The 25290-nt window shown below is 33.5% G+C and overlaps 4 protein-coding genes across 25 annotated transcripts in view; 1 reads left to right on the forward strand and 3 right to left on the reverse strand.

The window, feature by feature from the left end:
- The window catches only part of LOC113500689, a 31311-nt gene extending 28349 nt beyond the window's left edge, over positions 1-2962 (reverse strand). The window contains exons 1-3 of one of the 3 annotated variants that reach the window (XM_026881560.1): positions 2785-2962; positions 2271-2447; positions 474-668 (exon numbers count right to left, since the gene is read on the reverse strand). In XM_026881560.1, coding sequence (XP_026737361.1) covers positions 474-668; positions 2271-2436 — 361 coding nt within the window. In that variant the 5' untranslated portion in view covers positions 2437-2447; positions 2785-2962. Of the gene's footprint in view, positions 1-473; positions 669-2270; positions 2448-2739 lie in introns of all 3 variants that reach the window. The other 2 variants (XM_026881559.1, XM_026881561.1) reach the window with 2 other exon arrangements.
- Positions 2963-3253: 291 nt separating this feature from the next.
- On the forward strand, positions 3254-6121 carry LOC113500696 (thioredoxin domain-containing protein). The gene is made up of 6 exons (XM_026881573.1): positions 3254-3560; positions 3979-4164; positions 4587-4725; positions 5050-5211; positions 5465-5590; positions 5735-6121. The coding sequence occupies exons 1-6, from the start codon at positions 3428-3430 to the stop codon at positions 5934-5936; spliced, it is 948 nt and encodes a 315-aa protein (XP_026737374.1). The 5' UTR covers positions 3254-3427; the 3' UTR covers positions 5937-6121.
- A 128-nt stretch (positions 6122-6249) lies between these two features.
- LOC113500697 (ELMO domain-containing protein 2) lies at positions 6250-10155 on the reverse strand. The gene is made up of 2 exons (XM_026881574.1): positions 8683-10155; positions 6250-8460 (listed from the first exon to the last, which is right to left on the reverse strand). Exons 1-2 carry the CDS (start codon positions 9199-9201, stop codon positions 8038-8040), a joined length of 942 nt encoding a protein of 313 aa, XP_026737375.1. The 5' UTR covers positions 9202-10155; the 3' UTR covers positions 6250-8037.
- Positions 10156-15989: 5834 nt separating this feature from the next.
- The window catches only part of LOC113500914 (glutamate-gated chloride channel), an 82472-nt gene continuing 73171 nt past the window's right edge, over positions 15990-25290 (reverse strand). For 2 of the 20 annotated variants that reach the window (XM_026881843.1, XM_026881844.1), the window contains 9 exons: positions 24609-24673; positions 24374-24526; positions 23804-23954; positions 23504-23644; positions 21786-22304; positions 21166-21380; positions 19042-19104; positions 18160-18267; positions 15990-17805 (listed from right to left, as the gene is read on the reverse strand). In XM_026881843.1, coding sequence (XP_026737644.1) covers positions 17659-17805; positions 18160-18267; positions 19042-19104; positions 21166-21380; positions 21786-22304; positions 23504-23644; positions 23804-23954; positions 24374-24526; positions 24609-24673 — 1562 coding nt within the window. In that variant the 3' untranslated portion in view covers positions 15990-17658. Of the gene's footprint in view, positions 17806-18159; positions 18268-18927; positions 18931-19041; positions 19105-19947; positions 19999-21165; positions 21381-21785; positions 22305-23503; positions 23645-23803; positions 23955-24373; positions 24527-24608; positions 24674-25290 lie in introns of all 20 variants that reach the window. The other 18 variants (XM_026881845.1, XM_026881863.1, XM_026881853.1 and 15 more) reach the window with 18 other exon arrangements.

The raw sequence follows: 25290 nt of genomic DNA on the forward strand, positions 1-25290 counted from the left end.
TTGCATATGTTGACAAGAAAACAAGCAACATTGGGCCCATTGTATTTTGGAATCTAACCATTTTGTAACAGTGTATACCAATCCTTAAATTCTTTACAGTAATTGCAGGATTTATAAACCGCAATCGGACTTAGAGTTTCTTTTTCTTTTCTTAAAAAAAATGACTCCCGTATTAAGGAACCTAATTCCTTTTTTACGAAGGGTTACACAAACATTCATTCATTCGATCACACAAATGCTTGTCCTACGCGGTGATCGAACCTGCGATAGGTACGTCGCGCTCAGTGTGTTTGTCGTAGTGACCTCAACCACTCTGCTATCCGTGCAGTCATATGGCGTCAAAAGAGTTCAGGTGTATCCATAAGCTATTTTGTGACCCAGTCGAAATACTTGGTGAATTTCTTTCTCCATATTAGGAAATTTATAGATATTTATTACTGACTATTAAAATAATTGTAATAAAAAATATGAACCTTTAGGAAAATCTTGTGGGCTAACGAGTTCCCTGAAGAACGCCTGTGCTTCATAAGGCCGTTCGTGCGGCGTCATATTTGGTTTGAACCAGAACCTTAACGCGCGAGCCTCTCTCGAGTGCGTACCCGTCGCGGCGGACACCAAATATACGTAGAATTCCAACTGAGCGTGACATGGCTCCGTCACACCATTCTCTGAAACATCCATAATGCATGATCACCAAATTATATTCACAATACGAACATTAACATCATTTAGTATCCAACAAACATTCATTCGAATATAACTGCCTAAAAATAATAAACATATTTTCCTGTCGAAATAAGGAGATAAGGAAAACGTGACCTCCTTTTGTTTTTATTAAATGTTGCCTTTTGATCATTGAACCATTTAGGCGGCGACGTCGCGCGTTTGCACGCATATGTAATATCGTAACGTAACTCATAAAGCAAAATAAATACTTAAAGAAATGAATGTAGGTAGTTATGCACAGGTGCTTCCATTGCCACATACAATGATAATACATACAACTGACTTTACAAAAACTACTGAGCTGAACTTGATGGTTTTTATGGGACCAAATGACAGCTAGTTCTCATTAAATAAAAAACAATCAACAAATTCAGTTCACCCAGTCTACACTTCTAAGACGACAAACATAAAAAAATACTAATGCTCCTTTTTAAAGACAGTTGATAAACGAAATAAATGAGATAAACATACATTAAAACATTGTAACTCTAAAGTTAATAAATTAAATTGTGCTACTTTTATACTTTTATAACAATACATTTCAAATTCAGACAGTGTAGGAATACTTCTTATCTTCTAAGTAACATGAACATTGTCACAAATTCACAATAGAGCACAATGCTCATTGTGCTGCTTAATGAGTTGATAAATTTAATGAATGATAATTTTTAATTGGAGTTGAAGACTTGTTTCATTCTTAGATTGTACTACTCAGACTGTGGATTTAATTAATTTACTGACAGCTGAATTTTAATTAAGCATGTTATTGGTCTTTTGTATAAATTAGTAATTATTTATCTGTTGGGATAATTGTTTACTGCCTTTGTGAGAGAAGCAACTTTGGAATTAATTGTACTAAATTCTTATTATTGTAACTAATTGATTAAGGTAAAATGGGTTATGGCAAAAAGTGGGCATTGTCATTTCTTTTAGTTTTCTTCTGTCTCAAATTATTAAAATTATATCAATAACCAAAATATTCTTACTATCTTATTTATTTTGCAAAAACATAGGTGATCTACTGTTATGCAAACTGATAAGCATTCATTGTTATCTTATTCATTTCACATAATTATTTCATAATACATAGGTTACCTACATTCATGTCATACAATAATAATATTTTTGTAAAAGCCTCATAATTCAATATTATTTATTTTATTTATAGTTTTGTTTGGTCAACTTTAAATATAGATGATGTAGCAGGAAAACATGCAAATAAAAAAAAAACTTATTTTTGTGAAATAAGGATAAAATATTTAAAGCTTATAAACTAGTCGACAGGATATTGCAAGGTCAATATGATAACCTTATAATAAACTGATAATTCTATAATATGGTCACACAACTTTATGTATTTCAAATGAGATAAAGGACAAACATTACTTTATGCATAATGTATTTAGTTGAAGTGAACAGTGGGAAGCATAAGGTTGAATGGGTGGGAAAATCTAAACAATATTTATAAAGCTTTTCTTTATGATAATAAATACAACCAGTAAATGTTTTTTATATTAATGAAAAAATAAGGTAAAAATACATACCATAATTTTTCTCTTTGTTGATAATAATGCCAGTGTGGTCACCTCCAGCTACATGGATCTTGTCACTTGCCTCTGGTTCAACTGCTTTCCTTTCAATCACTAAAGTAGTAGAATTAGCAGTTTTGCTTTTTGGTGTCATAACCACCTTTTCTTCCAATTCCGCCATTTTTCCAATAACTGAATCAAAGAAAAATAAATGACACACTTCAACCATTAGCGCTCCTTAGTATTAGATCAGCAATACCAAATTACGAGCTATGACTCATCCAATACACCCTTTTTGTTACTTTCTTATTCTTATACATTACCTAAGTAAGAAACTAACTTTTAGAACCGCAACAACTCTTGGAATATATTTCTTTATGTACTAATACGTCGCTAGTTTGTTAGATCGAACTTTCACAAGGTAATCATGTTTATATACCAAGGCAGTAAGTAAAGGTTCTGTGACATTGATAATCAAACATACCTTGTCTTGCAGATGATTAAATGCAGATAGATGAATTAAAACTACCTTATTACACAAACGCCTCTCTTGAAATAAATAAAAGACCACTATTAAAGCTGATCTTCAAGCAAAATCAGCTCAATGATTACCACAATAATATTTTTGTTCAAATAATAATCCAAGCAGACCAGACACAGATTACACACTGCATTTGACGTTTCTCTGACACTACTGACTACACTCTACAGTGACAGAATGTCAGTCCTCCTCCTTCCTCGCACTAGAGTTACGCTAACAGCTAACAGATCATTTTAAGTCGATTGTTAACGTAATCTTAATTTTAACAGAACGTTCACTGCAATTCAATATAAAAAAACAATTACAATAAATGCAAATAAGTTACAAAAAGCAAAAAGAATTAATCAAGTAATTGTTAGTTTATTTATTGTATTATTTGTAAAATATTTTTGATTAATTTATTTTAGTTTAGTAGTGTTTTAATAACAACACTATCATGTCCTAGTTCTTGTCTTGTCACAGCCTTGTTTTTCTGACCTGTCGCTTCACCTGAGGAAGGTGAAGGTGTGCTTGTGATTATTTGATGTACAATAAAAGTTAACTTGAACTTTGAATAAAATTCGATCTGCAACGTCGAATGATATAGACATTTTGTGATATTTTTATCAGTTAAGGTCAAATAGCTAATAAAATGCAGTTAAAAGTGTGTTTTATAGTTTTACTTTGTTCATTAGTTAAGTCTAGCACGGAAACGTTACAAACTGTAAGCGATGATGATCTCCTGGAACTAATACGAGAGAAGGAAAAGCTCATTGTTATATTTAGTAAGTTTTACATATATTAATGAATGTTTGTATTAAATAATTTGATCTTTAGTCTGTAGCGGATTGTTGTAAGTTCGTCGGCCGGTAATTTTATGATACAAAATTCTAATTATTTAACAATTTTAAAATGCAAGCCTGCTTATTTACACAACTAATTTAACTGAAATTGCTTGTGAAATTTGATTATTTATGTTTTTTCATAAAACTAAAATGTTATATTATCTTTAAAAGAGAAGAAATAAGTACACAATTATTGTGTTTTGCTGTAATAATTTTTACTTTAACTGTTTTCTTTATATCTCTCTGTCCCTAATCATTCTCTAGACAGAGAATAAAAGCGAGACTTTCAGTATATTTGTAAAATTTTACTTACCATCCAAATAGTAATATTGACCTAATTTAAACACTTATGTTCCAGGTAAGCCAAACTGTGATAAATGTGTAGAGTTTGAATCGCATTTAGACAATTTACAAGATGACTTCAAAAAGCATTTGAATGCTGTATCTGTTAAGGCGACAAACAGCCATCTTGCGAGGTTGTATAACCCAGCAAAGGAACCGGCTTTGGTCTTCTTCAGACATGGAGTGCCTTTATTATTTAATGGTAAGTTGTTGACAGTCGTTAACAAACCTATGTCAATTCCTATGCCAGACTTTTAGCTATGTTCCTAGCCAAATTTGTCAAAATGTGGCATTCCAGCTATTTTAGTTTACATACAAACTTTTTCCAGTATAGTATAGTGACTCTTGCAAAATTCACAAGTGAATCAGGTACACAGAAAATATCCTATATTAAATAAATATTCAAAAAGATTTCATTTAAAGTTCGCCGATGTCTATACTTACAATATATGCTTAGAAGTGTCAATTGGTTGCTCAATAGCTAATAATCCATTGCCTTTCTCTGAGAAGCCTACAACAACCCATCATCATGTTAAGAGTTATTTAATGGTATAACTGGAAATCTGCCTACTAAATCATTATTACCTAAATAATTTCATTTACCCCCTTACATTCATGTTACAGGAGAGCCAGATGAAAATGAAATATATGGTTTTTTTGAGAAAAACCAAGCGCCAGCAGTCAAAGAGCTCACAGATAAAATATTTGAACACATAACTCAGGCAGCAACAGGAGCCACAACCGGTGACTGGTTTGTCATGTTGTAAGTACACATATTTATATTTCTTGTATATATGAGAAACTGTTTCATAACATACGTAAAACAACACTGTAGGACATTAAAGAAAGACTGTTTCTTAGCAACAATTATATTTATATTTTTTTTATTGCATACCACTGCAATCTTTGTGTCAGAGGTTATACAAATACTCATTACATTACAGTACATAAAGTGTAACCAAACTTAAAGCAAATTTATGAGCTGTGATATTTCAAGAATACCATTTTGTCAATATATACATTTTTCAGAACTTACTTTGTTTCAAAAAACAGTTCTCCTTAATTCATAAAATTTTATTGTTTACAGCTATGGAGCATCCTGCGTCGAATGTCAAAGACTGCACGCTGTATGGGAGAGTGTTGGCGCCACTTTGAAGGGCCGAATAAACGTCGCACGGATGGACGCGAACTTGGCCGGTTTGAACACGGCAAAGCGATTCCGGGTCACTAAGCTGCCGAGTTTCTTATTGTAAGTAGTCAAAACTCTTCCTGAAAATACTTAAGCTGCAGTGGAATGTTTTTGTTAAAATCAAACTTACCAAATAATCTAATTAACGTGGTAGACAGTGACCAAAATCAAGTGGTCAAGTCAACAGAAATGCGTCCAACAACAGTTATTATGTACAAAAAAAATCTACAAAAATATAAGTAGTTAACAAAAACTGGTAAAAAATTCGAATATGTGACAATCGCTAATTATATTATTGTATAATGTGTTTCAGCTTCCGTCTTGGTAAAGTCTACTGGTTTGATTTACCTATGAAAGATGTAAAATCATTCATCACCTTCGCACAAGATTGGTATAAGAATTCTAAAGGAGAACCTGTGCCACTATTAGCGTCGCCATTGTGAGTAAAAATATTTTTAATGGTCATAAAATCACAATGTTTATTTTTTTTCAATTGTGTTACTGTGTGGTTTCTAAATAAGATGATAATACCAAACTATGTATTATAACCGGTTTGTAATTGAATATTTTATCTTTTTTCCAGTGATGAGCTTGTTGATTGGTGTGTGGAAATGATTAAGTGGAGTGTGGCCTTTGGACTGGATATCCTGGCTAAGCACCCTTGGATCTGGCAGATAGGGGTCGCAGGATTTGGTCTAGTGGCTATAACTGCCATCATTGCTCTCTTGAAAGCCGGCCGAACAAGACCTGCTAAAGACCCCAAGAAAGATAAGAAAAGTAAATAGTAAAATATTTGTTTTATATACTTTTTTACGCATTTATATTATCATAATTTTTATATACTTGCATTTACTTAATTTTGATGTGAATAAGAAATGGTGAAATTGGGTCTCAATGAAGATAAAACTTATTTATATACTTACATTATATTTAATTATTAGATTGGTAATGTTGCAGATATTTTTATTTATTATAAATATAAAAATAAGAGAAACTGAAATAGTTTTACTTTATTTCAGCACCATACACAAGTGTGATGAAACTATTAGCAAAGGTTCCCCAATACTTGGCATGTTTGTGATTAAAATGAAAAAGATCTTAAGTCAAACCATTATTTAATTCTGTGCATTTTCAATAAAATAAATAGCAAAAAGGCATACACAACATTCACATTACATAATAAATTATTTTTACACTTCATGAGGTATCTAATAAAATCTCATGTCAACAACACACAACAGATACAATAAATATTGCTATAATTTATCTGGGTCATAGATGTTGCCAGCAATCTCAGCCAGCAATTTAATTACAATAAAATAAAAGGACTTCTTGTGTAAAATTTTCATACACATTTTTTTTCTTCCACTAAGTAGCAAAATCTATGCCCATGTTTAGGAAGTCTTATGTAGTGTGTAAATATTGTCTAATATAAAGCTAGGTGCTGGCTGGTATATGGAGTGTAAGGTACAATGTTGCATAATATCATATTTGTGCAGTGTGTAAAAGTGTTTATTACTGTACCAATTATATGAATCCTTGCTATGTAACATGTTACATTATGCCCCATAAGTCTTTCAAGAGGTCTGCCACCACCTCTTTAATATGAGTGTGGTTGATAAAAGGCAGCTCAACATCGTGAGCACTTCCACAACTCTTTGGATTTTAATCCTTTTATTGTGGGGGTTTCACTAATATTCAAGTCATATGCAAAAATACATCCAGATGCTTCTATGCGTGGATTGAACCCGCGAAGCCGCGAAAACGTCGGTTTGGCGTTGTGTCCTCAACCACTTGGCTGTCCGTGCAATCTGCTTGATCTGCACACACAACAGCTTCAATATTAAGTTAATAGGTGGCGGCAAGCCATCAGCACTCACCCTGAAATTCTTTAAACAATAATTTCATAATTATTTACCTACTTAATATCTCTAGACTAAAATGTGTTGTACAATATTGGAGGTATTTGCAGTTTTTCTATCAGTTGAAATGTATTGCCATTGCTCTATTGCAATTATACTATTAAAGGAAGTCAAGCATTAGTTCCTTGCCATAGCATTGCAGTGCAGATATAAGTTGAAGACTAATATTATTAATGAGTATATTATTTTAAAAGCACTTGCTCAACCTTGGGCATAAGTATTTAAAAATTTCATGAAAATATGAACCAGCATAAAATCATTTAAGTGACCATAAAACCAATTTATAGGTTAACATATGCAATTCAATATCTGATATTAAAAATTCAATGAAGTAACTCATTGAACAGGGTAAAAAGCCATAAATATATGTACTAAAAGATTATTATGATTATCTGATAAAAGACAATATTATCATAACGAACCAAATTAGAAAAAAAATACAGTTGTAACAAAAATTGCATTATTAATCATAATTTAATGTACTTCAACACAAGTATATAACTTATTTAGAAAATCCTAATTGTATTTATTGCACTAGATCCTAAAAGCTTACTCAAATATGTCAACAGAGATCAGAAAATATGTCAATTCCAATTATCATGGTTTGTGTACAAACCATTCTTAACAGGTAAGCTTCAATAATGTTAATATCAAGAATATGTAACTAACAGTTATATCAAGAACCCTGAGAAAACAAGAAAATATAGTTATGTAAAGATAAAATATGTTATGCAGTAAATAATTGCACATTAACATTGATAGTTTCTCTATTAAGAAAGCATATTAAAAACTTCAAGCAATGTACTAATTGGGTGAATTATTATCACAAGTCACTAATTAGATGATTAAGTATCACACTTATTACCACTCAGTCTTTTGTGCGCTGAGCTCTTTTAAATTTAAATGCTTCGTGAACACTATAACTAGTTGTGATCTATTCTAGCTTTTATAAATATAATTTACATTATATATTGTCAACTTCAACATTTATTCTAAATACTGATGCTGGGTCTGCCAGCTCAGTTCTGACAGCATTTTCAAACTTCTTGAAAATAACAGAGAACTCCATTATGTTTTGTGGTTTCGATTCTATCCACATTTTGTCAAATTCATAAAATAAATAGCAGTAAAATCTATGAAATAAACTAATATTCGGCAAGTACTGTTTGGCATTAAACATGTATGTTTTGGCAGAACCATCTTTCAAGAGATAATATGCCATTGAAGTGATATTAATTCCTACTATAGCAAATGTGTAACCATATCTGGGATGTAAAGAGTGGCTTAAGACATGGCTTGAGACTTGCGGGTACTCTGTAGCAAAAAATATGAGGTTTTCCAGTCCAAGTAAACCCATGCCACGGAAATCTGTTTTCGGATCATCACCCTGAAAATAAATTGGCTGCATGTTATAACAAATTTAATGTGGATACTAAGAATACCAAAGATAATGTGGGGATAGTAGTTTTAGTAAGATATACTTCTTGTTGTAATAGTTTCAAATGAATCATCTTTGAACATTCATTTCAACTATTTCCTCATAGAAAAAAACTAAGTTGTAACCTTGAGTAACTTACTTCACTTGGGATTAAATTTCTAGCTATCTTACCTGAAATCCTATGTGCTGCCACTGCTTAGTGACCCGGGCTTCGAGTTCTATATCAGGTACTAGCAATGACCACAACAACAGCAACTTTTCCTCATGCTCTTCATTACTACTATCAAACTGAGTCTGACGAAGTTCTTCCACTCTGTCTACTAGACTCCTATAGCACCAGATTTGTTCCAAACAGCGCCGAAACGATCCAACAAATGATGGGTGCAATTTAGGATTAATTTTCTTTACTCTTAGTATAATTGCAATAGATGGGTCTAATATTTCACGATGAATCGGTGGAGAGAATCTTCTATCGCTTACAATATTATCCAAATGTGAAACGATTTCTCTTATGTCTCGAGTGCGGGACAACATCAATGATTTTTCTACATTTCGAGTTCTTTCTGAACCAGCTTTATCACCGTAACAAATTCTTTGCAGTTCACACAGCTGAGTAGTTTTTCTGAGAAACCATTTTATAAATGGCCTTAGGTACCATTGCAATGCAGACCACAAATTAAACACAATCATTTCTATTTTAATACACTGCTTCTATTTCTGCATCTGATTTATAATACAATAAAAATAATAATTCAATAGTTTCACACTGGTTGTCATGACCACACAGTTTTTTAAACCTATGTGATAGTGATGGATATACATGACATTGGAGTTATCGATATCGAAAACTTCGTATTGTCGATAACGTTTAACCGATTTCTGTTTGATTTTGTTGTGATAACAAAAACATAAGTATATTCTTAGATTTAACGTGTTTTTTTATGATTGGCACTATGATAAGATAAGGATATTTGCAAAACCTTTAACTAATTTAGAAAAATAAAATTATTACAATTAAAAAATATCGTAAATGAGCTCCACTAGAGTAACGAATCAGAGTTGCCAGCTTAGGTGCAAAAAATCTTAAATAAGGAAAAGCATTTTCTTCTAAAAGGGAAACCAAAAAACGAACATAGCATCCAGATCTCAAATGGTGTAAAAATTATTGACAGTAATTCAATCGATATCATTTTAATTTAAAGAATCGACAGATATTATATTTGGCTCGGTTACCAGGCTTAACAGGGCTCAACTAAACCTTTATATAATCATCAGTGCTATAAATCACATTTCAATGAAGGATAAACGTAATCGCGTGTAGGGGATCAGAGATTATCGTTATCAGAGTGCAGTTTGAGAACATGGTAACGAGTAGATAATATCTATTTTAAACAATAATTGATTAAACAACTGATTTCTGTTCCACAACAGCCAACCCTAAATCGCGTGGTTCGTGTTTTCCTCCACTTTCTTTCACTAACGCATTGTCTTAAGACTTATAAGGCATAAGAAAGTTTTGGGAAACTACGGGTAATGTTAAGTTAACGAACAATGTAAAATGTAGCTCCGTGGTCGACGACTTTCGTGGTCAAGTGGCGTACGCACCAGTTTCAAGGCGTCGGTAGCTCTGAGATCCCGGGTTCGATCCCCAGTCGGGTAAATTAAAAAAAAAACACATTTCTACATTGTCTCGGGTCTGGGTGTTTGTGGTACCTTCGTTGTATCTGGATTCCATAACACAAGTGCTTTAGCAACTTACTTTGGGTTCAGAACAATGTATGTGATGTTGTCCGCATTTATTTCTTATTTATTAGATACTACCAATCAAAGTTCAGCTTATTATCTTTGCCATTTTATCATAATAAGTATCGGATTAATGTAAAGTGTTCTGCCATAGATAAAACGAGACTATACCTACGCACTAAATCCCAAAGCTTGGAGTTTATCTACCCACTCATATACGGTGAATTACTTTTGAGTAATTATGGAAAACTGGCTTTACAGTATACTAGTAAGTTAGAGCAGGTATATGGCGCCCTTTCGCGGTAGACGTTCAAAGCGTTCCCGCTTGGCCCCCGACTAAAGGAAGCGGGAAGCATTCCAGTGGTTTTAGCCGGTAGGAGTCCGGCACACCTCTTCGCCTTCCCCAGGGCGAAGGATATCCATGAGGATTTCCACTGAACAAAAAAAAAGAAGGTATATGGAGTCCTCAAACCAAACTTACTTATCAAGGAACCCATACTGTCCGAGTCATTTATGCTTCGATTATTCAGATTTGTGGTATCTAAATGACGGGCCCACCCTTAAGTCTTAAGTGGGTAAATGCTTCTCCATCTACCTTCTATTATCATTCCCAACAATGCTCTTATTCTTAGAATTAATAAGGTTATTATAATAATGTTTTACATGTTATATGGTATTTTTTGGGTTTGATAATATACCTACACTATTGTAGTTTTTATTAGAGGTTTGGTATGCAAGCCTTCGGTTTACTGGGGCAAACAGTGTTAAATACGCTTTGTTTGCTCTGTACCAACATATGACTTATAAACGTATTGATTTCACACTCGATTCTAGTAACTAGAAATGTGGGATTAAGTTTAGGTGATATTGACAGAGCATTACTATTTTTGGTAACATAAAAATATGTAAATGGTGGGCGAAAATAAATGAAACCTGTTAGTCGAATTTGTGTTTTATTTGATGAAAATTGTAATTCATAAATTTTACATTAAAATTATTTACAATGCCATAATACAACACGAACGGGCGGTCAGCGCGCTGACAATCTCTTATTTACAAAAGCAAACGGTGTTGATGTTGACTCTGCAATTATTTCTAATAACAAAACTGTGACTTAACTAATTAAGGTACTTATAATAAAGACAAGAAACGAAACAGCATTAGTTCGGCACCTAGATAACGAACAGTGAGGCATTTGTAGATGGCAGGTACAAATCTATTCTAAACGTAACTACATGTATCTAAGAATATAATTTAGCTCTTTCCTTTATTAGAAATCTAAATTGCCTGTAACAAACACAATGCATACAAATCCAATAAAGAATTAGATAAGACTTTGTATATTACATTAATTATGAATTTTCATTACACTTTTTCAAAACTACATTTTTAGTTTTTGTTCTTAATAATAAGTTTATGCGTAAGTACTGCATCATGACGGATTTTATTATGAAAATATTAATTGAATACTTACCTAATTTATTATCTAATTAATTGCTTGTACAAAATACCAACTACTCCAAGCAAACTAGGCGACCTGTGCGACACTGTCTTAGGTAAGGTATAAATATTTTCCATGGCCCTCGTTCATTCGATTGACTTAGGTAATTTTTCTTTTGTTTTCTAGTCTGCCTGAAGATATCTGAAGACTTTCGATTATGACCCTTTGGTAGGTAGGTACATGAGACCAAAACAATTATATTTTAATAGACGTATGTATACACGGTGATTTTTTTGTCGTCTTACAAAAGGAGCCCAGTTCATGTATCCGACGTAAAATACCCCTAGGCGCGATTATTATTTTTTTATCATCAACTAAGACAATAAGTACGAAGAAAAATTAAACAAGAGAAATCTGAAAAATCTCTTAAAAATGAAAAAAAATGCCGCCACCCGCGCCCCTCACCATTGTGACAAGGCTCGGACCGCGCTCGCAACAGAGCTGTGTTTCTAAAAAACTACGAATTGCATCATAATATTGAATAAAATTTGCATTTTAAATTTATTCAGATCTCATAAATACCTATTTTTTTATCATGAACGTGTTCTAGTCATTGGATACATGAACTGGGCTGCTTTTGTAAGACGACTAAAAATCACGGTGTATAATACATTTTCTTTGGTAAGTTGAGTTGGTTCTCGGACATGGTTTTACTAAGTTCTTAGTTGTTATTATTTTACTTTGAATGAGCGTTAATCAGAATCATTTTTATATAGACATCAACTGTTCATAAGGCAGTGTACCGATTATAATATTAGATTGTGCATTGTTCAAGTTATGAAAATTGATTTTTATTTATCTTCGTAGCACCGTAACATTATGACGAGCTTTACCATATGTCCACTTAGTTGTAAGTTTTTTGCTTATATCACTTAACTATGTGCGAAAACTATCCAAGCTTGCAGTACAAGAGTTGATTATAAGTGATAGCTAAGCTGAATTTAAATCATTTAAATGAATATAAATGTTGCTTTTATTAACTTTCCTCCGTCTCAACCGGAGTTTGGGTTTTTTCACAAGCTCTTTACAACAATCCTCATTTGTTATTTTGTCATGGTCATTATTTTTCGACAAAATACTTGAAATGTAAGTCTGTAAGATACTAGTATTGCCTGCTCACAGACGCGTAGTCAAGAAGTCACTAGTTCTTTTCATGTCACGTCCAAAATTAAATGGATGGAAAGTATTATGTCATTATTCACAATTCAAGTTTTTTTTACCGGAGACAACATATTATACTTTGTTCGACATGTGTAACATGTATCGATAATTCATTTTATCGATAAGGCAAGTTTAACGAGCTGAAAATTCAAGGACTTATGATAACAGAGGTTACAATACTTTATTTATTTTGAAACAAATGGCAATTCAATAATATTAGAGTATAAATGGAGCAAACATTTTTGTTACGGAGTTCAGTTGAACGCACTCAGTAAGTTCCTCCTGGTTCATCCAGTGTTCTAGCAATACAAAGTAGTTACGTCATGTTAGAAAAAGGTACATATTGAGAACTAGAAAATACGATTACAATAATTAATTAATGATTATAAACAATAGAAAACGTTAACATACAAAACAGTTTCATTGTTCTTTGTTAGGTATCTCACTAATGTCTTTTCATGCATCAAAATGTTGACAGATCCTTAATACTATACTTATTGAAAGCTATACAACATATCTACAATTATTATATTATAAGTCAACTGTATGCAACGTAATTTGTCTTTGGTACATTATAATGGTGATGAGTAAGGCATTGTGGGATTTTGAAAATTTTATTAAAATATTGCTTTAAGAATGGTTGGCTAGTTACCGTAGACTTTTCATAAGTTTGTTTTACATCACACAGGGACAGGACAACAATAAATATTCGTTAGTGGCAGGTTACTGAATTAATTTAAATTTTAGTTTAATATACAATCCTAATTTTGAAAAGGTTAAGTGAACCACAATTTCACCAGATGATTAGAAGTAGGCTTTGGTATCTCGGTACTTTAGTAATTAATTAAGGCAACAATTATTTGGTGAACCGACTTCTGCGTACGGAACAAGTATGAATACGCACGCCCCACGGTAGGCGCCAATTGGCTTTACTGTTTTAATTTTATGTAAGCAAATCTTACTGTATCTGATCTGTAGATTAACTAGCACAAAAAAGCAAGCTGTTCTGTAAAAATAAAACTCATGATAATTAAAACTTTCATCAAATCTTGAAATAAGTTGTTATTTTAATTCGAGTCAAAACTTCTTTCCTGTTAGGCTTTTATAGCTTTGCATTGGCATCTAAGTGGGTAATATGAAGTAAAATTTATAAAGGGCAACACACAACCTCGCGGCTATTATCAATTACATCGTAAGTAATCTACTCATATTATTGTTTTTATGGTACAGCATATATGGTACATACATTTTTCTATATAATTAATTAACTTTGCTTATTCAATATCTATAATTAAGCGGCTTTATTAGCCTAATCTCTCATGCCCAGCGAAGCGATCTAATATTTGTCCTACACGTGATATACAGTGCTCATAGATATATTTACTAACAAAATGACTAGAATATTTAAACAGGATAATAATAAACTTTATAATTTTATAACAACAGAAGTTGTACCTACGTGCCTATCTCATTCGCAAGAGAGATTTTTAACGCGTTATCTGATAACAAAGAACAGAATAAAAATCTGTGGAGTTATTTTATTTACCTATAAAATTAATTACTGAATATTTAGTCTTGCATATTTTAGGTTCGAACCTTTCTTCTTGTCTCAACAGTAACCGAATGATCTCTATTTAATTAAAAATTCTCTTGCTTCGAATGAGTTTCAAAATGTACTTGTTAAATGTGATATTCTATTACCTCATCAGTTTCTCTATCAGGTATCAAAATAAATCTAATAATCTAATAACAAAAGATATATGTTTTATAATAAATAACTATTAAGCTTATTTAACAACACATAAATTGATTATTTTTAAAACCGTCTGCAAGAAAGGCATAGAACTCTATTTAAAGTATTTAACAGTTTAAAATTGTGTAGAATAAACTCTTAGAAAAATATTTAAACATTAATAACGTTAAGGACGTAATGAGATAGACAGCAGATCATGCATCCCTTTCTTTTAATCGGCAGAAAAAATAACATTGAAATTTCCAACAACTTTAAGACGGATTTTTGATTGACAATAGAAAAAAATATATGGGTGTTCTATTTAGACACCAACAAAACCAAAATCAATAGGTTTAGTTAGGACCAAGTCCAAATAATAGGTAATAACTAAGTTAGAAAAACAACACGATATTTCTGAAATAGGCACCGTGGAAAGAAATAACTTAAGTCATACTGATCAAGGATGTGTGTGAAGAAATAGAGATATTGTGATCGTAAGCGTATAATTACAATTTAACAAAATGGAGGGAAACGTGTTGAATAAATAATTTAATTTATAATATACCTTGTCAGTGAAGACAGTCCATACGATTAGCAATTAATTTAGAATCTTTGGTTTGACACCATTCTCTCTTCGTAAAGGTAGATAAGATACAAAACCGAAGTAGTTTACAATTTCGTTAAATAAACAATACCTACCAATATAAAAAGTATAAATTATAAATGTATATATATATGTAAAGGCAGCATAGAATATATAATATTTCTTTAACAGGATAGCACAATATTATATAGGTACAAGGTTGAATCTTATAAAGCGAATGATATGTAACTTTTATCTTACATTTTAAATAGTACCTATAAAAATTTGCAAATTTAAAATAGTATCACTTAGTATCTATCCAAATATTTAGGGAATGGTCTCATTGTATTTAACATTTAACGAACTTTAAAATACTGTTAACTTAAGCAAACAGTACGATAAAATTATTAGGTAAAGGAGATCACTTAGCAAACGATTTCATAATAATTATCATTGTCAGTCGCGACTCTGTAATTAATGGCATTCGTGCTGAGCTTTGTATGAATAACGTTGTGTATTATTAATGTCTAACACGACTTAAACACATCGAGTGTTAATCTTTATACCAATAACTTATACGTACATAAGGCATCCAAGCTTTTAATTTATTACACAACTATGGACACCTCACGGCTTTCAATCAATAAAGATCGATGCAAATATATGTTTCAGGCACAGCCAAAAGCGTTGTTCTTTGTTCATTTGTAGGTACTCGGCAGTTGACCACCCGTTGAAAGGAATCCAAACAAAAAGTAATATAAATATCAATAATTTATTAATTCATTCAGGCATACCTACATTTTTCAAATAGATAATTTGATTTCAAAGCACAGCCAAAACGCTTTTTTCTTATAATTTATCGTTTTATAATAATTTAGATATAAAATCTATTCAAAACAGTTGACTCTTTGGTCCACTCTTAACAAGCAAAAGGCATAATATTAATGGTGTTTAAATTGTAATTCAACTCGATTTCATTATTACATAGAAATAGGTAGATCAAAATAAATAAAAGAAAAGTTGAATCCTTTTGTGGCAACCTTGCACAGGTATTATGATGAATACAAATTCGCTCTTGGGAGGAACGAAAGCGCGGTTTTGGACAAAGATTTCATGTAAATTGATTACACCTAAATATAAACCGTTTCTAGCATTTGTGGACACTACAATATTCTAGGGTGTGATGATTGAGGACAATATTATAATAGTTTTACAAATACCTTAACGTGGTGAAGTAACCCCTACTTACGCAACATATAAGGTGACGGTATGGTCTCACAGCACAATATTCACGATACTCATACACAAGTATCTCGTTACACTTTATATATTCCATTAGGTTAGTATACCTTACGTATTGATAGGTGTAATTTAATTTAATTATTATTTACAGCCAGCATTATATTCATCGATTTCTGTTTAACCACTAATATTATATCAGGCAAAAATAACTCTTTGACATGTAGAAGGCATGTTCATGGTAGAATATCAACACAAGTCGGCATACACGATCTGTACACCCCTGGAATAGCGTGAACTCATCTGGTATAATATATTTATATTAGAATTTAAAGATAATAATGACTTGAGCTTCATCTATGCATCTACAGCTATTTTTTACATTACTCCGAATTATATTATTTGGAAACTTAATCAACTTTAAATAATAGGGCACTCGTAGCCTACGCCTCACCTTTACAAAGCAATAATTAAATATTATTACAATTATCACAACGTATGCAGGTGTTGATTTGGACAAACTAATAACTATGGTGATTATTATCTAATAATAAATATAAAAAGTAATCATGTCTTTTGCTATCTTACTAGTGTCATTTAAATAATTTAAAAGCAATATAATAGGTCAGAACTGTCTGTAGGTTTGAAATAGATTTCCGTGGCCCGCGACCCGCCGAGCGCCGCGACGCTCTGTCGCTCATTAACTACACGATCTCTTTAGATTCATACTAAATCCGATGTCGTCACGTTGATACAAGAATTTTCATACAATTACATAAGTTATTGATCCCTCTTTATCCTATCATAAGTTTTCGTGTATTCACAAGAAAGTAAATCTTACACGTAGATATACATTATAAACGTCCGTCTATGAACTTGTAGAAAACTATTTCAAAACCTGTAGAAAAATCGCACACATCTTTTAATTTATTGACGTTAAATTATGGAAAGCAGCGACGTTAGCTTTCTGCTTTAAGTCTCTTAAACTATAATTATCTTATAATACGATCACTATAAACGGGTATAATCACAATTGTTATCGAACGTTGACATTCATCAAATATGTATTACAACTGGGTGAGTAGCTAGCCCTCGTACATATTTGCGACGCAGTAAACAAATTGTAGAAAAACACAGTAAATGTCCGTTCACTCGAAGCGGCCAGCGACAGCGGTAGTGTTTGCAGCATTAAGAGAACGCCTTATAGTGAATGAAGAAGAAGATGAGAAACACGGCGTAGGCGGTGGGGAAGGTGATGCGCGCGATCACGTCGATGGTCTTGGCCACGCGGATCGGGTGCGGCGGTTCTTTTTTGCGAACCTGGACGAAACATGGCTGAAAGAAATTATTATGCAAATGAATGATGATACCGAAAGCCGCTACTGTGGATAACAGGCTAATGGATGTGAGTAGTGTCTCTGTCCTGCGCTATCGACTAACCCCTGCTGATGGATGTTTGCTGGAACTCGCCATTGTACTGTCTACGCAAGAGCGTCAAAATAAAAGGTAGCCTAGTCGACTGGGAGTTTTTAAATACCGCTGCGTGTGTGAAGCGAATAGTTACTGGGAAGCGGTTACTCTTGTGTACGAGTGCGATGTACGTGAGTCGTGTTCTAAAATGGAGGGTTCGAAGGGTCTCTCGCAAAATATTAGTAAGATTATGTTAGCGTGGTATTGTGGGGCATGTACCTCGGCCACGCCGCCGTTGTTGGCGGTGTGCGTGCACGCGCCCGGCCCCGTGCACGCAGTACACGACACCAGCTCCGCCGCGCCCGTCGACTCGCGCTTTTTATCTCCCTGTAATACCACCCATGTACTTCGATTAGTAAATAGTACACTATTCACCTCCAGTTTCTGAAAGGTTACTGAGCAAAAAGTTTTTAATCATGTGACTATTGATATATGCTGTGATTACTTCAGCAGATTTCATTGATCCACCTTTCAGAATCCGACAATTATTGAAACACACTAGTGAAAGCAAAAAGGTTGTGCTAAAGAATATGGAACTATGTTCGGACTTCATCTTGTGGTTATAAGGAAAAAAAGAAAAAAAGATGAAAAAAAAATCGAGAATTGTCATTACAGTATTCGGATGTATTATTGCAATATTTGGTGAGCTTTCACATGCTTATCTTGCTTTATAATTATGCATTATATAAAAAAAATGTTTTGCTTTAAGTAGTCAAATTATTAGATGCAAATATTGAGCGTCTACTCTATGTGAGAATAAATTTCGTCAAAGCCGATAAAATTTTAGTGAGCATTTCTATAAGAAAATAAAATAAAAATAGAATAAACTTCACTTCAAATTACGTTGTTGTCAAATACAAACACACCCAACTGGTTAATCAGCTCAAATTTAGATTTAGGATCACAATGGATGTTAGTGTTAGTTGGCGGTAACCTAACCTATATGTAAAGGGACAATAATTAATAAATGATAATGAGTGTACTTACGGGCTGTAGCGTTCCGAAGCAGCGTTAAATAAAACTATGCGTTAGTTTTCATGATATCAGAGTCAGACATGATGATGTGGGGCAAACTATCGTTCTATCTCAGTGACCACTTACAGCGCTGCTACATTCCGCCTGAGGTATCTCTGATTTACCCCAGTTGAGAAATGCCATCGCCTCCTATGTAAATGTATACCAGTATTAAGCCGAAGCATGACATTATAATTAATTAGAAACGTACGCAAAAGCTGCATATAACGAACCTAATTAGAGGTAATAAAGCTTCGTGTGAAATATAAAAGTAATAAAGCGTTCTATTTTAACAAGAAGTAACAATATTTCGCGTAATACTTTTTGTTATGTAAGTTACCATAGAACCCTGACGTAGAAAGGGCTTTAGAAATTGCTACGAGTTTTTGTAAAATATAGAAAAGTATGTCTTACGTAGTAAGTATTCTGTATGAGTGGAAAGGTAGGTCAGTAACAGGCAGACATGCACTCAAAGGGAACCTTAATATTAAGTTATTATGTTAATAGGTACTGTGGTTATAGGCGTAACATAAAAAGCTTGATAAAATAATACAGCATGCTCTCTCGGATACCGTATTGTGTGAATATGATAACAAGAGCTACGTATATTTTCTTTTGTTCTATAAATATTTGTCAATTCATCAAGGGAAAAAAAAGATATTATAAAAAGTATTTGCTTTATAATTATTAGAGTTCAAGAAAAACTGATTTTGCACTTGCATAATTAGAAGCAAACTTACCTGTTTAAATATTTTCGGGTAAATAGTGCAATATTTTATGTAATGGAGCAAGTAAGTAATAAAATAAAAAATAGAAAAGAAATAAATGTACAATAGTTGGATTAGAAATAAATAGAGTCCGACGTTTATAATGGAGCTTAAAATAGTGTATTTGCTCCATAACATCAGCGATCAGATTTTCCGAACATTGCATAAAAAAGAAATATACGAGCCGTGTCAGGATAGTGCCAATGAATGTGGCGAATGTTCTTACCAAGGGGCTGGCCAGTATAATGCCAATTCTGCTCAGGACTGCAGGCAGTCGCTGCGAACACATCACACACACAATTTGTTCACTCGTGACAGATGGTCTGACGATGTGCATCGTGAACGGAGACTAGCTTGTTGTGGCCACATTTATAATGGATAATATGCACTTTGAAACACCCACTTGATTACAAATACGTAAAAAGTCAATGGAACATACAAATTAATATGCATCTTTGCAATGTTTTCTGATAACAGACATTAGACACACAATTTGAATACAGAGTTATGGATATTTTTTTTATGAAAAGCAAGAAATGATGACTAGGGAGAGACACGACATGTAATTTATGAATTATGGCCACACAAAATAGTCTTATTTTGGGTGAAGTGACGATTGCAAATGATATATGTGATGGATTCTGGCGTACCTATTAAATTTAGTAAATATATGAGCCAAATACATGCAATAAACGTTACAGACGTGAAGCATGCAATAGAAAGAAAACAAACAACATGACATTGCCATTTTACGATGAAGCTGAGTACGAACTCGTTTACCATGCCATGTCTTGTTGTTGTTAGATTTAAAGAAAACATTGCAAAGAGTAAAGATAGGAAAAAAATGTAAAATATTCACGAGGGAACCTTTGCTAATTAGTGTATCTCATAAGCGGTAGAAGGCTTTAACCAATTTAGAATTTTCATGCGTATTTTTCGATTCCGTCGTGAATGCTTTGTGGGTTTTCTATTAAAATACCCCTCATACCATCAATATATCAAAGTGCTTTATTATTTTAATAGTCTAGTACCAATTGCTTGAAGGCTGCAAGGACCACAGTTAGGGAAGGTTACGTTTAGTAGCGTTACATGTAGTGGGTGTATGTACAGGGCATTACACATGTATGTAGGTATATTGAATCAGGATATTCAATGTTGTTCGGTTATCATGTCTTTCACTATACCCACGAAGCCTAGCAATAGACGAACATACCGTAATCATTTGCCATTTGTACATTTATATAACAAAATAGAAGAAAAACCACATCGACAACAACTTTAAATTTAGAACAGATAATAAAAGTACATAAATAAATTACACGCATAACTGATTGCCTAGAGAGAACAGCAACGTCATCAGAGCTACGTTCAAATATACGAGATGTCGTGTAACATTGATGACGCTCTTGTCAGCTAAATAGAGCGATATAGAAGGTCTATTTACCTGTGTGACGGGGTTCTCCCCGGGTCGGTACACGACGTTGTGTAGAGGTCGTTTCCTCCCAACATAGTTGACACACACGAATTCTAGTAACGACGCGTAGATAAAACACATACACACGCCGTCCCAAACGTTCATCGCTGTGAGGTTCGACACGACCGGCAAAGTCGATCGGAATCCATTCGATGTTGTGAAAAAATTCAACATTGTTGTTACACCTGTGCAAAAAGCAAAATAGCCTAAGAATTTTATCGTAATCGCACTAATTCAATAGATTTAAAAGTTAAGCCTATTATTTATAATAAGATGAAAAGTAAGCGTGTTTATAGTAATACAATTTTGATAATATTTAAATGTTAGTTAAGCTCTACATAGAAATATATTAAATTCATGCTATTGCCAAAAACTACATAAACATTTAGAAACGAATAGCCAATCATTGTAAGCAGCAAGGCTGTTTTGCAATTTAGAATAATTAGTCATGATTAAAATTCAAAATGACCCCCCAGTACTTACACGCACTTTGTGACAAAATGGTAACCATGACGAGCTAACGGTATTTATAAAGATACTGATTTAGGTTAAAGTTAATCTTATTTCAGCAAACGTATTTTTAAACTAACCTATCATTACTCTAGCAGGCACTGCATTCCATTCCAGCCAAAAAGTAATAAACGATGAGGTCACCAAAATGATCCCCGGAATGAAAACTGTGGTGAAGTAAAATGATCTATCCCGCGTGAAGATGAGATCCACTTTGAGGCAGCTGTAATTACCTAAAAATGTCAAGCAAAATCTAAAAATAAACAAAACATAAAAACTGCTAGATGAGAGTGATTTACGACCTCTGACTTCAGTATTATTTACATAAAAGAAGCGGAACCTATAGGATAGCGTGTTATATCGAAAGCCCCAGCCAACATCTACGAAGAGTAAAATGTATGCAGTTGCAAGACCGAGAGCATTCCAGATACCAGCCACATTTTTACCTATCATGGAACGGGCTGGTACTGCGTTCCATTCCAGCCAAAAGGTGATGAAAGAAGAGGTCACCAGTATTATTCCGGGGATAAATACTGTAGTAAAGTAGAACGCTCGGTCTCTAGTAAATATTAAGTCGACCTTTAGACAGCTGTAGTTACCTGTGAAGTGAACATTATTAGGAACAATTGAAGCATCATTTAACGCGCAGTGTTTCTCGAATTTAGTTTCAAAACAAAAATAAGGATCCAGGATACAAAATTCCAAGTAACTCAATTCAGAGGCCTTGTTAAAAGTAAATTACATAATGAACAGCCAAAAACATCATCTAAGTATACTAACTACAGTTCTGTATGTATGAGTAATGCGTGTTGTGTTGTCGTGTCATATTATGAACATACATCGTAGCATTATGACGTCCATCAAAAACAATACAGCGTACTATTTGAAACGCATGCTCTCACAGACATGTATGGACTTTGTATGTAGGACATGCATGAAACAATGATCAGTGATGAGCACTCAACTAAACAACATGGATGCTTGGTGAGGATTACGTAGTATCGTAAGGCAAACCTTCGACTTTCCTTCATCACGGCCGATTTAATACAACACACCGTACAACACTTTATTATTATAACACAATTACGCATTTACTCACACATAAGCAAAAAATATTTGAAATACGACGACACCGGACAGAACGGTGCCTCGTCCGGTGCAACTTAAGTACCTTGCTCCTCAAAGCGTCTCTGGCAAAGATTACATGTCATCTCTTCGTCTTCCTCGTAAAGTGAATTACCCTCAGCTGCTTGCAAAGACGTTAATAAATTCTTACACTCTACATTCTCAACATACTAATGAACACATTTAGATGTTAGGAATAGCAAAATTTGTATTATACACTACATTAAGACACACTGTATCAAAATACGAGAACTAAGGTAAATGCTAAGTGATCACACGGTACATGATCGGACGTACAACCTAGATGAACATGCTGGTTAGCTAGGGATACACCTATAATGTCTTTGACAACTTGTGATCGCATTACGTACACTATCAAGCTCTACGATTTTTTATTTTATAACACACAAAATAAAGTTATGAAATTAACCTTTTACGGAAATCAAGACCAAGCTGAAAAGAGTTAATCAGAATTTCAATATAATTAGGCAACCTTTGACCATCTCTTGTGCAAAATATAAGATGTGCTCTAACAAAAGATCTAATTTTGTTAACTAAGCTACCGTATAGGGCGAAAATAATATATGATTTGGAGGATATTTATCATTGTAACGTTTTAGAAGCGATGTTGGTATGTTATATGTATGTAGATATAAACAATCGTAAGGTTTACCTCTCCAACTGGCTTTAATAGGGCAGGGAATGGTTTGGTTCTGGATGAGGTACGCATTGAGCGTCGTTAGCGACGGCGACTTCCGCAGAGTGTCCTCGTCGTTCTTCCACACGTAAGTGATCGCTGACTGCTCGTACGATACTGAAAACACCCGAAACGTGTTATCTGATATGGTAAGGGGCACTTTATACGCCTTTTGAGACACAATGTGAAAAGAGATATATAACATCAATGACAATGTTCAGCTTCTTTTTCAAAGTTAAATATAATGGGATTTACGTAATATGCTTATTTACTTACTACTTTCTAAGGCAAATGAACACAATGGGTCATCAAAAGGGAATATGTTGAGCCGTCCCTGACACGACAGAATGAGGTGTCGCCGCATCAAATAGTTTATAGTACCATTGCGATATATACGCAAAGCGAAATGCATTGGTATTATCGGATCCTGAAAAACAAGTATGATTAGTATTTTGCCTGGTATACAGAAGGCATCAAAGGAAAGCATTTGCACTATTACGCTCCTATCCTAAATACTCCTAAATGGTGTACCAAATGTTACTTATCTCCAAACCACCGGACCGAACATTACGATGAAATCTACGAAAACAAGTCCAAAGATCTAGATTGCATGTTAAAAACCAGAAAGAAATCGAGGCGAGCAGAATGAAGTGTCAGCTATAAAAAATATTTGTATATACAAATAACGGTCCGTTGAGATCATGAAGCATTGTATGTAGTTATAAATACCCATGAGTGCTGGGAAAACTCCTTCAGAAGAAAGCATGGTGGAAATAATTATGTATAAAATTAGATGGAAACATACTTAATTTTGTTATCTGTAGACTATTTAAGTTCATTACGGACCTTAAAGTCACCGTGCATGATGAAATACGTATCCGGTAACCAGATGTCTTCGTGGTGATGGATGGCGTTGAGGAAGTCGTAATGTGACTGGTTCGAGTACCGCAGCCGTGGGTCGTACCACTGCTGCTGGAGTAAGAACTCCACTTCGTATTTCTGGAAACGGGAAAGTCACAAACAATCGAAACTATATTAAGGGGTGGACTGCATGGAGTATGGGTAGAAGGAAAATACTTACAAGACTAGATTCATCCGGAGAAGCTAAACTAAGAAGTAGCACGCTAACATTAACGGTCAGGACACCTGGAAACGACAAGCTTGTTGATAATGATAAGGTAACAAGTCTTACAGCTATAAACACAACAACGAAATACACATAAAGTCCATGCTTTGCTAACATTTGTGCTGGATATCTGTTTGTACTCTATCCTGATTTATTGTTTTCTTTAACTTTGTATTATTTATATTCATCATTTTCGTTTATATCAAGAATTTTAATTGTACTGGAATAGGTTGGAATGTAGTAGAAATAATGATCGGAAGGATAATAAAATTAAATTGCAAAAGTAACCGTATGTACTACACAATATGTTGCAATAATAACGAAAATTGTAAATAAGAGTTGGCAGATCCGATTTCTATTGGAAAAAGAAATATGAATTTACGACAGACAGGAATTCACAACTTGTGTTTGATGTTTGTGAAAAGAGAAAACATTGTAGGTAAAAAGCATGATGTAAAAGAAAACTCGTAATAACATGGAGTGGTTTAATATCAACCAGAGTGTTTCTCCCATAAGTTAGATAAGTATTGATTTATGATGTTTAAAGACGAATAAGAAAATATCAGTTTACATGAGTTCTGTAGCATTCGTGGGTGTGTACTAGACTAATACATCAATTTATCAGGTGCATCCATAT

Source organism: Trichoplusia ni, chromosome 14 (genome assembly GCF_003590095.1).
Source record: "Trichoplusia ni isolate ovarian cell line Hi5 chromosome 14, tn1, whole genome shotgun sequence".
NCBI classification, from domain to species: Eukaryota; Metazoa; Arthropoda; class Insecta; order Lepidoptera; family Noctuidae; genus Trichoplusia; species Trichoplusia ni.

Coding starts and splice junctions, on each gene's coding strand:
- LOC113500696 (XM_026881573.1), top strand. CDS start 3,428: ATGCAGTTAAAAGTGTGTTTTATAGTTTTACTTTGTTCATTAGTTAAG. Junction 4,165..4,586: donor AGTGCCTTTATTATTTAATG/GTAAGTTGTTGA, acceptor TTCATGTTACAG/GAGAGCCAGATGAAAATGAA. Junction 5,212..5,464: donor AAGCTGCCGAGTTTCTTATT/GTAAGTAGTCAA, acceptor AATGTGTTTCAG/CTTCCGTCTTGGTAAAGTCT.
- LOC113500697 (XM_026881574.1), bottom strand. CDS start 9,201: ATGATTGTGTTTAATTTGTGGTCTGCATTGCAATGGTACCTAAGGCCA. Junction 8,461..8,682: donor GGCAGCACATAGGATTTCAG/GTAAGATAGCTA, acceptor ATTTATTTTCAG/GGTGATGATCCGAAAACAGA.